The sequence below is a fragment of the Vespula pensylvanica genome, chromosome 3 (genome assembly GCF_014466175.1).
Source record: "Vespula pensylvanica isolate Volc-1 chromosome 3, ASM1446617v1, whole genome shotgun sequence".
NCBI lineage: Eukaryota > Metazoa > Arthropoda > Insecta > Hymenoptera > Vespidae > Vespula > Vespula pensylvanica.
In genome coordinates, this window is record NC_057687.1 from 9,461,140 (window position 1) to 9,475,379 (window position 14,240).

Sequence of the window (14,240 nt, forward strand, 5' to 3'; positions counted from 1 at the left end):
TGGCTTCGAATAGAATATCATGATTGGTCCTTGCTTATGTACCATAATAAAATTCATTCAATTGGCAGGATAATCCGATTGGTTCGCTTTTTCCAGTTCGCTTTCGTCATTGGTTGGAAAAATTATAGATTCTTATTTGAGATTACTTCGTGTATATTCAACTTTGAATTATCGTTAACGATTCATAATATTAATATTTGAATTAAACGAAGAAACAAAGTGATAATAACAAAGTATTAATTCGATCAATTTAGTTGAAGATCTTTACATGAATTTAACGATACATTCTCGTACATACGTATGTACATTTCTTTAAAAAAAAACAGAAAAAAGTTTTTGCACATATATATATACATACATACATACATACATATACATATATATATATATGCACATATGTAGAATGTATCTTTTGGAACATTTAACATAATAAAAGAAAATAAAGAAAAAGAAAAATACACGGTCAATGCTCAAAGAGAATGGCAGGGAAGTTTAAAGTACGTTCGAGTTTCATAAATAGAAGACTATTTTTGCAGATAGCGATAATATGTAGAACTGATCGATGGCGCATATTAGAGGAAAGGCATGTATATAAAAATAGTTGGATAGATTCCAAGGATTGTAATGTTAAGAACTAGATAGCGCTTCGTTTCGAAGAAGAGGAAGAAGAAGAAGAAAGAAAGTTGATAGAGGGCGTTAAAGAGAATCGTTGAACGCACGCGTCACCGGCAAACTATCCCTTCGTAACGCACGCCGGACGCTCGCCGCAACAAGAACCAGACGCGATAATTTCTCAAACTACATACTACATTAACGAGCGGAGCTAGCGAGAAGCAAGCAGTAAGTTATTTTTCGATTAACCGCATATACCTGGCCGCTTCGCGAATACTTTCTCGCGTTAGTCGTTCGGTTAGTACGCTAGCACGTTGATTTGCGCGGAGGTAGTACGTCGAAGGACGGCGCAGGGTTATCGGGAGAACGGCCACTGAGGGCGCGGCGTTCTCACTATCGTTACGCCCGGCTCCAACGGAATAACCAATCGGAGCCGCGGCAACGCCGCCATTCTATCGAGTTCGTGGCACGCCCTACAACTTCCTCCATTGTCCTTCTTTCCGGGATACTCTGCGAGGAAGGATGGCTCAGAACAATTATTTTGGGTTTACTCACGGCGGAACGCAATATGGGTACGAATTCGATTGCCTACCATAATTATTAAGTAGCTAGCGTTAAGTTTAGTCAAAAATCGCGGCGGTAACGACATTGGCGGGAATAATAAACGTTTATTAATTTCGGTGCACGCGAGAGCACAGCCGGCTTTGGCCGCCATTTCTTAGCTGAGACTAAGAGCGTCCATCGAGCGTCTTTCCCGGGCACGACTGCGATAGAGGTCTTTTTTCGTTCTGCTCGTAATTCTCTTCGCAACTTATGTTTATTTGGTTATAATGTTTCCTTCATCTTTTCTGATAAACAGGGCAACCAGCGCTGCCGCTTATCAAACCGGCCAAGCGGGATACGCAGTAACGCCAGCGGCAACCGCCGCTACGTATACTCAACGCCCGGCTGCCGCGGCGGCTACAGGCTACGAGACTTATCAAGCAGCTGCAGCTGCAGCAGCTACAGGCACTACTTACGCAGGTGAGTCTTTATTTTGATCGGTTAACTAAGCATCCAGTTTACAAATTTATCTTCTAATATCAATTATCCGTGACTCTCTTCGATTGGATGTTTCGTCTTGATGAAACGACGAACAACTCTTTACTCTCCGTCGACTCTAATTTGTTCTTTTAATTCTTTCTCTTACTTAGCTGCAAATCCTGGAACCGTAGCTCAGACATACGATTACGGTTACGGCAGAGCTGCTCCCGCAGCTACTTACGACGCCACTAAAACTTATTATCAACAACCTGCTGCTGCAGCTGCTACTTATACCACTACAGAAACGCACTATCAAGCTGCAAAACCTGCATACAGTACGACAAGTGCCTACACGGGCACCGCGAGACAAGCTACTACCACAGGACAAGCTAAAACTTATCAAGCGTCGAGCACAGCTTATCAACAGTCTAATCCCACACAAAGTGCTACATATTCTTCAGGGTATACAGCTCCAGCTACTCCAGCGGCTACACCATCCACTGCGACGAATAGTAAGTTTTCTTTTGTTTATCTCTTCCCGTCTATCTTTTTTTTTCTACTCTTGTAATAATCCTGTCGCCAAATTTTTTAATCCTATGACGACGGCTTACTAACCAAGCGTTAATAATATGAAATTGATCCTCGTGAAATTAAAACGATAGCATTGAAATAGTTTACAAATGTTTGCTAGATTCTTCAAACCTTTGAAAAACTGAAAACATTTAGTATTTTTATTTTTGTGCGTAAGAAGTGAAGACGCGTGCGTATAGAGTAAATATATTTACGTCTTAAAAGATGGTTCGATGGTTGTATTAAATTGCATCAGGAAAAAAAAAAGATAATGCAGTCCTGCCGTAAATACGAAGGTTGACTCCTCTATAGTTTGAGGTTTCAATTTCATTTCCCTTAGAAACGGCGAGTACAACGTATTCCGGCTACGACGCAGCGCTTTATAGCGCTGCGACTATGTATGTAGCCCAACAGAGTGCAAACAGCAATTCGACTAACCAGAAGACTGGAGGTTGGCAGGGCTACGGACGGAAGGGATTCGGAACTGGAGGGGGAGGGATGAAGGCAATGCGGCCAAAGCAGCCTCCCAAGCCTCAGCAACTTCACTATTGCGATGTCTGTAAGATCAGCTGTGCTGGACCTCAAACCTACCGAGAACATTTGGAAGGACAAAAGCACAAGAAGAAGGAAGCTTCCTTAAAAGTACCTCAACAACCTCCAGCACGTGGAGCAGGAAATAGTCTACGTTGCGAATTGTGCGATGTTACCTGTACGGGTAACGATGCATACGCGGCCCACATCAGAGGTGCCAAACATCAGAAGGTAGTGAAATTACATACAAAACTTGGAAAACCAATTCCAAGTGCCGATCCTACTGTTTTGAATCCAAAACCTGCAGCAGCAACAAAAACTACAGGAACTAAGAAGCCTACGGTGACTGCAACTCCTAAAATTAATTTCGTTGCCTGTAAGTTTCTTCCAAATCATATTACTCGTTTAATTATTAATCGAATTTGTAGATTAACTTTTAAAGAACAAAATGTTTCGTCGTAGCGTTGCGTTTGTATCGGAACGGTGTAACAGGGTAATCCTAATTTCTCGTTACAGCTGGCAATTTAGGTACTGTTAATCAAAATCAAACGACTGAAATAAAAACGGAAGAAGCAGTTACGGAAGAAACTGTTGAAGAAGCAGCTGTAGATGAAAAAGATATTCAACCAGTCGGTCAAGAATATATCGAAGAGAATAAGTCTGAAGACGGAAAGATAATAAGCTTTAACTGCAAACTTTGCGAATGTCGCTTTAACGATCCTAATGCCAAAGATATGCACATGAAGGGAAGGCGCCATCGATTTGCTTATAAGAAGAAGGTTAATCCTGACCTTGTCGTCGATATGAAGCCAAGTTTAAAGCAAAGAAAAATGTTAGAGGAGAAACTTAGACGACAACAGATGCGAGATGAATATTTACGACGTAGAGAAGAAATTAATCAATTGGGTCCAATGGGACCAATGATGGACGAAGAAATGATATATTGGGAAGAACGTCGTCGGTACGAAGAAGAATGTGAATATTACGAATGGTATAGACGTTATGGACGTGGACCAGGTGCTCCTCCAATTCCAAGACCCTTTCCTGGTCCACCGCCATTGATGATGTTCCCTGGACCACAGAGGCGACCAGATTCGTCCGACGATAAACATGTATTAGCTCACCATACAACTATATATCCTAAGGAACAAGAACTGCTGGCAGTTCAAAAGATTGTTTCGCATACGGAGAAGGCTTTGAAGTTTGTGTCGGACGCGTTGGCAGAAGCTGGTAAGTATTTCTACATATATTTTTAATTCCGATGTGATTTGTTTATCGTTTATAAATTCTCTATGGAAATGGCGTGGTGTTGATCGATCGATGATCCATAGGTAAAAAAACGACCACTCCGGTTACTACTACGACTGCTACTCCTACGACTCCGGCACCTGCTAATACGCAAGTAATTTCTCCGGATGCTATAAAAAAGGAGGATGGAGATAAGAAGAAAATGACGCAACCACAAAAAGAGGATGGTAGCGATGGAAATCTTTTTTCATTCCAAAAGGAGAAAGAAGATTCGAGAATATTACGAGGTGTTATGCGTGTTGGAAACCTAGCTAAGGGACTGTTGTTGTCAGGTGACAATCACGTATGTCTTGTTGTGTTGTGTGCTGAGAAACCTACAAGGTACGCGCGAGGAGGAAATTCTAAAAGAGAACAAAAAAATCGACTATTTTGACTCGATGGTCGATTAACTATCGATTGGTCGTCTTTCTTGTAGGACATTGTTGAACAAGGTTGCAGAAATTTTACCGGCTCAATTAAAAATCGTTGCTCCAGAAGATACTTACAACGTTGGGAAGCATCCAGAGTCTGCTGCTCTTACTGTTTCCGGAGGTTCAGTAACAGTCAGTGTAACGCTCACCAGTCCTCTCATGCGCGAAACGCCTAAAACAGTGGCAACAGCAGGTGATTTCATCGTTTTACATTTTTGTTACGGCCAAGAAAAGGATAACTACGTTATTATTTATATGTCGAATATTATAGTATGGATAAATAATTTTTTTCATGACATCACTCGATCATGTAAACTTTTTCTAAACATCGTTTGTTCTTTTCATGGCCTGGAAGAATTTTTGTGATTTTCTTAAGCACCAGGAGATGATGCAGGGGCAGCCAGGGACTCTCAACGGTTGCCAGTGTACATACATTTTAATAGAATAACATGTAAAGTTTATTTCCCATTTCAACACAGCTGCGTTTAGTGTGTCCACGACCGAGTTATGGCTTTAACTTCTACATAACACTTATGAATGTGAATGTAGATGAATTATGCATATATAATATACGTGATAATTAAATAGGAAATAATATTCATAAACGGAAAAGAGAGAGCGTAAACTTGATACGATTTAGATACGTTAATTTGATTTATTTCGTTACATCGTAGCAGCAAGTATATAAAACTTGACCGACGATAGTTGAGCTAGAGTCTCCAGTATGACTAGAGTATATTTAATGGACGTTTTAATGAACGTGGACACGCTTCTGACATGAGGAAACAACGCTGAGGCAATCTTAAAACTATGGACTTTTTGATCATGCATTAACCATGAAAAAACCCTCTCTGTCATCGAATGCTGTACGCATGTAATGCAATGTGCGGTTTACTTCCTATCCCAACCGATCATTCTATCGGTAGTATTACCTTTTAGTAAAAGAGCGATACTAGGAGATGGTACTACCAACAAAAATAGAATCATCGGTCGTTCTTTTCTATAACAGATCACTATAATAATCTGAAAAAGAACGTATGCGATTGGGGTGACGTGCCGTTGCAAGGTACTACATTCGATCAGGCTTATTTTTGTTTTGATGGCATTTTGTAAGACGCATCCGTCAAATAGAGCAAAAAAAAAAAAAAAGACAAAAACAAAAAGCAAAAAGAATAAGAAAGACAAAAAAAAGAAAGAAAATGTACTTAAGTTAGACATAATAATAATAGAGGGAAAATCCCAAACTTCTGGGCATGATCAAACACTCTAAGTGTTGTCTAAGCGTGTTGTGCTTTCTTTGTTGGAATCTCAGATAATGCTGGACAGCAGCAACAGGGAGCTGCTCAACCGCAAACCACGCCCGCGACGCCCGCCGTGACGAAACCAGATCCACCAGATGTACTTCCCAAGGCTAAGTGTTTGGAGGCTTTAGCTGCACTCAGGCATGCCAAGTGGTTTCAGGTTTGAATCAAATAACTCTCAGTTCAAGATCTCGAATTGTCAGTGCCATTTTGTTGGCGCTCACGACGATTGTTTTCTGTTATTTTCTCCTAATACGCGAGACGCGTGCAAGTTGTCCTCTCTCTCTCTGTCCGCAAAACAAAAATAAAGAAAGAAAAAGAAAAAGAAAACAAGAGACAAAAGAAAGAACAAAAAAGAAAGAGCAGTCTTAGAACTTCCAGCCTTGTGACAATTTTATTTTTATCATTATCTTCTCGTTATATACGCGATTCCGTCTGAAACGTCTATTATTCATATTCGATCATTATTTACTATTTATCCGGCACAAAATGGACTTTGTTCACTGATACTATTTTTAGTGTGAATATAATATATTTAACGATCTATATTAGAAGAATGATGAGACAAATAAAAGTACTGTACATACATTGATAGATGATGATCACATGTGTACCAGTGGCATCGTTCGTTTGTTGAGACGATATAAATATATATATATGTACATACATATATGATTCTAACGATAGATTTATTTTTTTCTAAAGGGAACTAACCGAATGTGAAATTGGATGATTTCGGGCAAGGAATCCAAGCAACATGTAAATGTCTAACGTTTTCTATCATTAACATTTACATTTGCTTTGCTTTTATTCGTCGATATCCAGAATAATAGGAAACTATCTTATACATCATTTTTCAACGTACCATTTCTCATAAGAGAAGAGATAGTTTTGTTTATTTTGTTTATAATACTTTGAATTGCTTTTTGCGATAAGCTCGTTCATTATTCTGGATCAATTTGAATGCGCTGTAGCCTAGACTGAGTCTGTTCTAGGTCTGTCTTAGAAAAAGAAATTGTATTTCTATCACGTAAGAGTAAATAAAAAGAAAAAAGAAAAAAAAAAGAAGAAAAAAGAAATATATATGTATATATATTTTGTTCGATCGATATTTTACAAGAAAGAAAGACAAGAAAAAAAAAAAGCAAAAAAGAAACGCGTTGTGTATATTTGTTATGCAGTTTCGAGTATTAAAGAGACAGACAAGCACAAACACACAGTGGTGTCATAACTATACCGGGTGTTTTTTTCGAATATCAATCTAATTTCGAATATTTAGATGATATAATTATTAAACGCAAGTTTCTCTCTTCCGACATTGTACTTTTTTTTCATATTATGGTAGGCAATTTTATGATCCAGGAATAAATTTGTTAATAAACACCCGGTAATATTGATATGGGCTAATATTTAGGAGTCATAGGCACTAGGCTGGAAGGATAGCTAAAGCCCACACAAAGCAAATAAAAAGATAGTTTAGGGTTATCGTCACTCCTCTCTCTCTCTCTCTCTCTTTCTCTGAAGACTCAGTGATATTGACGCCGTATACTTAATTGCATTTTTTGATTTATTAATCCTATTCAACAGGCTAGAGCAACTTCACTGCAGAGCTGTGTAATGGTCATTCGCATAATGCGCGATCTTTGTAATCGTGTACCTACGTGGGGACCTTTGAATCCATGGGTTAGTAATATTATTATTATTATTATTACTTATATACGTGTATAAAATCCATGTAAATAATACAATATTACAGGCACTAGAATTATTGACTGAAAAAGTTATAAGCACGGCTGGAGGACCTCTCAGTCCAGGCGAAGCCTTACGGAGACTTTTGGAATGTGTAGCTGGAGGGATATTACTACCAGGAAGTCCAGGTAATAATTTATAAATAATTCTCGCTCAAAATTATTATTTTGCTTTTACCTTGTTGACGAGTTTAATAGAACGTTACAAATGATGAGCCTGATGACGAGACTGAGCGTATTACAGTGCTAGCTACTGATCTTGGAATCGAGTATTTCGTTCACTTGTTTTGGTGCTTAGTAACGTGTAATAATGCATAGATGACATGGCAATCTGATAAAAAAAAAACTTTTAACGAGATCGAAACACGATATTTCATTGATTCGATCGATAGATAAAAATGAATCGTTCAATCTTAATTTTTAGGATTATCTGATCCATGTGAGAAAGAACCGGTAGATGCGATAGGTAATATGTCGGCTCAACAGAGGGAAGACATAACAGCTTCGGCGCAGCATGCACTACGATTAGTTGCATTCCGCCAAATTCATAAGGTTCTTGGTATGGAACAACTACCACCACCAAAATATAAGGGTAGATTTGCAAGAAAACGAAGACGAGACAATAGTAACGGGGAAGGAACGGACAGTGAAGCTTCAAAAAAGGACAAAAAAGCTGAGGAGATCAAAATGGAGACTGACTCCAAGTAGATCTACCAAAACACATTCGCTTTATGAATTTACCCATAACTTATATAATGTAAGAAAACTTTCCCTCGTGTCAATTGCTTGTTTAAAAAGATATATTTATGAATTAGGAATGAGACACATACGAATAGAAAATGAAACTTGTAACTGTTGCTAGAAGGTATTTGTTGACTACAACAAAAACAAAATAATAATAATAATAATAATAACAATAACAACAGGCAAACGTATTTTGACATTACACGATACAATTACATATATTAATATTTCTTGAACAATGGCGATCATATTTTCAGATACATTGAAATCTTCCATCACGACTTGTTTTATCTTGTTATGTATTAAGTAGTTTTACTCGACTAGGTAATTGTTTGTTTACAATTATCACATGATTTTTAACTTCAAAAAGACGTAATAGTTCTTTTTGATCAGCTAGTTCAATTTACATTGTATATTTTATTATATCTTGAATGATAGTGTTCTTTTGAAGTACGGGTTATTTCTTTCTCTTGATGTCTCTAGTATTCATTATAGGTTTTGTTTTCTTTTCTTCGTTAGCTATTTTAAGTTCTTAGTGTGAACTTTGTAAGCAGCCATTTGTTTTTCTTTTTTAATTCAATAAGGTTGCCTATCTCGATAGAGACATGTTCACGTTTGTAATGTGCGACCATGACCTTCGTATATATCAAATAAGATACAATTTATTCTCTACGAAACATCTTCGCGATTATAGGATTATTATTGATCTTTCCCAAACAGGCAATTGGTACGATTAGCGCCAGTACTAGGTTTTTGTCGAAGGAAATGATGGATGCATTAGTTTTGAATACATATTAGCTATGTTTCAAAGTCACATAGTGTATGATGCAAAAAGTTTAATGTGAAGCAAAAAAAAAAAAGAAAGAAAGGAAACGGAGAACGAAAAAAAAGAAAAGAAGAAATTGAAATTAAGTGAGAAACGAAGATGAACATTTCTAAGTTTGATGATGGTTAAGTGTAGGAATAGGATATGCAAAGATTTTGTGTGTATGTTGTGTGTGTAGTCGTACATAAGTGCAGAACATTCGGCTGCACCGATCACTTATTAGCAGAAGCGCATACGCCTATACCGCGTATATTGACTTACGCAGAAGATTCCAAGAATATATTTACATAGGTCTATTGTTAAAATAGATTATCTGGCGTACCACGAACGCGTATAAAAAAATTTCAATGAACATTTTGTAGTTCTATTCAAAATCTTTTCTTACCGTTTATTATGAGAGAAAATTAAAAATATTATTTTACAGAAATAATATATTCTTTACCAATAGTGTATGGGTCTTCTGTTGTACTTTGAAGTCATCATTGAATAAATCAACATACATGATACATGAATATAAAAGCTTTCCTTCACTTCTCTCCACGTACCTATTATATGTGTTTAGAAATAATTTTTCATTATATATTTCGATAATTAAAATATTTTTTTCAAACGCGTCGCTATTGCACATTTATATACATATGTATGTATATGTATATATGTATGTATGTATATATATATATATATATATATATATATATATATATATATGAATGAATTAGTGAGGCCACACACACAATAGCACAGCAGACGTATGCAGTTTAAGATAACAAAGGATTTATGATTAAAGTGAAAAATTTGACTTATATTTGACAATCTAGTAAATGATGCAAAATTGTGACGAAGATAAAAATCTTATCTTTAGATGATGTTTTCAATTAGAAAATATAATATGGGATGAAAAAATAGAGTAAACATCTCTTGTATATACATATATATATATATATATATATATATATATATATATACACATATATATATATAAATATACTCAGAACTTATAAACATTCAGAAGGATTTATCTTGAAGGTTTACATGAAGAAAGAGCATTTGTCAATCAACTGTTTTTCCTTATTAAGATTTTGTTTTGTTCTTCGGTATGTCTGTTTAACGAATTTAATTGTGTATATGTGTTTCAAAACGACACCAAAATGAACATGGCACTATCATTTCCTAATTTACAGTATTAAAATTTTAAACTTATTTGTACATAACCAATGTTAGTATCTTTTTTTTTTTTTGCTAATGTATTATCATCCCAATAATAGGATTGTCAAATACTTCACTGTGATGTGACATAAGATAAACCATTGTTTATCATGTATTTCTGTGGATCACTTAAATTTTGTACATATGCGTTGGATAAAAGGAGTAACAAGAAAAAGAAAAAGAAAAAAGTTATAAATTTAAATGGTAAGCTTAAGCTCTCTTAGAAAAACGAAGCAATACATTCAAATTGTCAATCTATTTAATCGTATTACGATATATGAATAAGAACAATTTAATATTTGCTTTGTTTCTATTCGATAGCAATTTTCATTTGCATATTTCTATGAAGAATACGATTTTTAATCGCTTCTTTCTGATTTTTAAAAGTTAAATTGGGAAATGAATCCCACGCTCTAACAAAATTTAAGTTAGGTACACCAAAAGAACTGATAATAACGAATATATTTCTCTTCTTCTTCCTTCTCACACAGAACACACAACAAACATACAAACAAACACAGTACACAGAAAAAAGGGAAATAATTCGAGTATTTACATGCAAACTTTTTATAATTCTCATAGTATCTCGATGATTCACTTCACAACATACTTGTGTTTATTTGTACTTAATTGTTAAGTATTCTCAAAAATTGTACAGTATTTAGTTCCTCTTTTTTTACCTGACATATGCTAATATATGTGGATTTTAACGAGAAATTCTTTACATCTGATGTAGTTATGTAATCGTACACTACGTTTCAAATCATTTTTTCGTTTGTAGTTTGTTACATTACCTATTATTCCTGTCAAATTTGTGATTTATTCTCATTTAATTTTAATAATACATGTGAATAACAAAGTGAGACCAAAAGTATTTGTCCAATTATCTAAGGAAAGTTTGAAATAATAATTTCTCAATAGACAAAATAACAATATAATTAATGTTTGATAAATTCCAAATAATATTTTAGGTAAGTATACAATTATTTTAAATATATTATTGTTTAGTAGAAATTTTTACCAGGTTTTCAAATAATATTTTTGAAAAATTTCAATCGAGTTTATAATTAATAAAGAAATATTTAATAAAAAAGAAAAGGAATATATTTAACATGTAAATATTTAACATACTGTTGAAGTTATTCTTATCGTTAATATCAAAAGATAAATTGAGTTATTTATATACACACACACACACACATATATATATATATATATATATATATTTGTGTGTCTATATATATATTTGAGTTATTTTTAATATCAGAAGTATAAAGAAAATTATCTCTGATATCTCTTTCATATCTCTGTAGATATGACCGTAGATATAAATCTTTTTTAATATATAACATTTTTAATTAAACGAAATAAGATTTTATGAAAATATTGATTGTTGTTTTGAAGCGCAGTATGAAAAAAATTATGTGCGTAAGAAAAAAATATCAGTAAAAAAAATGTTGCATCATATTTATGACTATTGCGATATAGCATGACATAGCAAAGTTAATACTAATAGATATTATCTATTGTATTCATAATGCTTCTATAAATATCAATTTTTTCCCTGGTAATATTAGAAAATGATAAACGACTTATCTGCAGTGAGTTGCAACTTTTGTTTATGTATTTCTTCATAAATATTACAATGAATTTTGCTGTAGAATTAAATAATAAGAAAATCATGTTTTTCTTTAATTTTGACCATGTAAAAAGAATAAAAATAAAAATATATCAAGACAATTAAGAACAAAGAGTTTATTATTCAATAAGTTAGATTATTTCTTCTGGAAATATAAGTTTGATTTTATTAAAGTTGAGCTGCTACGATAGTTATTTTTATATTTATTGAATACAACGTTAATACAGTTGTATATGCAGACATTAAACATCGGTGTCACATTTATTGATTTGTTAAGAAAAAGTATGACGTTTTTCTTTTATTATTTTAACAACGCCACCTATTTCCGGCCCTTAGAAGACGTTACATAAAATATTGGGCGTATTGAATAACCAAAAGTTTGTTAATCAAATTTCTAGTAAATCAAGGTAAAGAAATATTATTTGAATAAATTTATATATTAGATAGTTTAAATAAATTGATCTGCGATAAGTTTAAATAGCTTTTAACCGCATAAAGGATGTTCTCCTTTTTTTTTTGTTTGATACTCCAATACGATGTTGCTACGTAAACCGTTTCTCGAGCAACCAAGTACATTGTGATCCAATAAGCTGCTTTCTAGAATTTTCTTGACCAATCACATGCAACCGCTACGTCATTCTATCACGGCCATATAAAAGGACGGTTTGCACTTACCCCGTTCAGTTCTGTTGAGATCATCAGAGATACTAGGTTGACAATTGCAGTGATATTTCGTAAAATTATCTGCGACTTTTTGTAAAAGCTACGATACATTTACATCAGGTAAGTATTTGTTAATATAATTCATTCTTTACTAATCTTTATTTTCTAATAAAAATATGAATTAATATGAAAAAATATGAAATGCGAATTATTTTATCGATTTATATTTTATATGTTATTTGACATTACTTATTGTATGTGACTTTTCGTTTAAATGTCATTCTTTCATAAGGTTAAAAGAAATAATATCTAATACGATTTAATGATCATGAAATATTTTCAATTCTTTGCGAGGATCGTATTAATATAATAAGACGCAACCCAGACGCAAAAAGGTGTGTTACTTTTTCTTGAGATTCCTGTGCTTGATTATTGAATATATTATTTGTCAATCAACTGATTTTCGATATATGTAAAAAATTTAATATGACTGTTATAACTGTCTAAACGTTTTGAAATCTTCCATGACTCATCAAAATAAGTGCGTAGTAACAAAGGACAAAATGGCGGATATTGATCCGGTTTAGTGACGCAGTTACTCGTTAGCTTTGTTCTCGGTATACGACTTCACGTCACTACGTCAGCCATCTTATATTCTCGTTCGGTCGAATTTTTTCCTTTTTTGGTGCGTTACTTAAAATTGACGTTAAGATTAACGTTAAATTTTTCTTTTTAGTAAATATGCAGATCTTCGTGAAGACTTTGACGGGTAAAACCATAACTCTTGAAGTCGAAGCCTCTGACACCATTGAAAACGTGAAAGCAAAAATTCAGGATAAAGAGGGAATTCCACCAGACCAACAAAGATTGATCTTTGCTGGCAAGCAACTTGAAGACGGACGAACGTTGTCCGATTATAACATCCAAAAGGAATCCACTTTGCATTTAGTCCTTCGATTAAGAGGAGGCATGCAGATTTTTGTGAAGACACTTACTGGAAAAACTATTACTTTAGAGGTTGAGGCATCTGATACCATTGAGAATGTAAAGGCAAAAATTCAAGATAAAGAAGGTATTCCACCAGACCAGCAAAGATTAATCTTTGCTGGTAAACAACTAGAGGATGGCCGTACTCTTTCCGATTACAACATCCAAAAGGAGTCTACTCTCCATCTTGTACTCCGACTCCGTGGAGGAATGCAAATTTTTGTCAAGACTCTAACGGGAAAAACCATCACGTTGGAAGTAGAGGCATCTGATACTATTGAGAATGTAAAGGCTAAGATCCAGGATAAGGAAGGAATCCCACCGGATCAGCAGAGGTTGATCTTTGCCGGCAAGCAGCTTGAAGATGGTCGTACGCTATCCGATTATAATATCCAAAAGGAGTCAACCCTTCATCTTGTACTCCGACTCCGTGGAGGAATGCAAATTTTTGTCAAAACTTTAACCGGAAAAACAATAACTTTGGAAGTCGAAGCTTCAGATACGATTGAGAATGTTAAAGCAAAAATTCAGGATAAGGAAGGAATCCCACCAGATCAGCAAAGATTGATTTTTGCCGGCAAGCAGCTTGAAGATGGCCGTACTCTTTCCGATTACAACATCCAAAAGGAGTCAACCCTTCATCTTGTACTCCGACTCCGTGGAGGAATGCAA

General features: G+C 34.7%; 2 protein-coding genes across 8 annotated transcripts in view; both read left to right on the plus strand.

Moving 5' to 3' along the window:
- Positions 1-883: 883 nt before the first annotated feature.
- On the plus strand, positions 884-9,592 carry LOC122627471 (zinc finger RNA-binding protein). 3 transcript variants are annotated; one of them, XM_043808585.1, is made up of 12 exons: positions 885-1,184; positions 1,472-1,635; positions 1,806-2,147; positions 2,546-3,112; positions 3,253-3,966; positions 4,068-4,365; positions 4,460-4,647; positions 5,767-5,915; positions 7,343-7,438; positions 7,512-7,632; positions 7,928-8,260; positions 8,968-9,592. In XM_043808585.1, the coding sequence occupies exons 1-11, from the start codon at positions 1,135-1,137 to the stop codon at positions 8,209-8,211; spliced, it is 2,973 nt and encodes a 990-aa protein (XP_043664520.1). In that variant the 5' UTR covers positions 885-1,134; the 3' UTR covers positions 8,212-8,260; positions 8,968-9,592. The 3 variants fall into 3 exon arrangements, with proteins under 3 accessions (XP_043664521.1, XP_043664520.1, XP_043664519.1); XM_043808586.1 differs by having other exon boundaries at positions 884-1,184; positions 2,657-3,112; positions 7,928-9,592; XM_043808584.1 differs by having other exon boundaries at positions 886-1,184; positions 7,928-9,592.
- Positions 9,593-12,550: 2,958 nt separating this feature from the next.
- Positions 12,551-14,240, plus strand: part of LOC122628165 (polyubiquitin-A) — a 3,304-nt gene continuing 1,614 nt past the window's right edge. For 2 of the 5 annotated variants that reach the window (XM_043810121.1, XM_043810123.1), the window contains exons 1-2: positions 12,551-12,701; positions 13,318-14,095. In XM_043810121.1, the coding sequence (XP_043666056.1) occupies positions 13,323-14,095 (773 nt within the window). In that variant the 5' untranslated portion in view covers positions 12,551-12,701; positions 13,318-13,322. The remainder of the gene's footprint in view (positions 12,702-13,317; positions 14,096-14,240) is intronic. The other 3 variants (XM_043810122.1, XM_043810125.1, XM_043810124.1) reach the window with 3 other exon arrangements.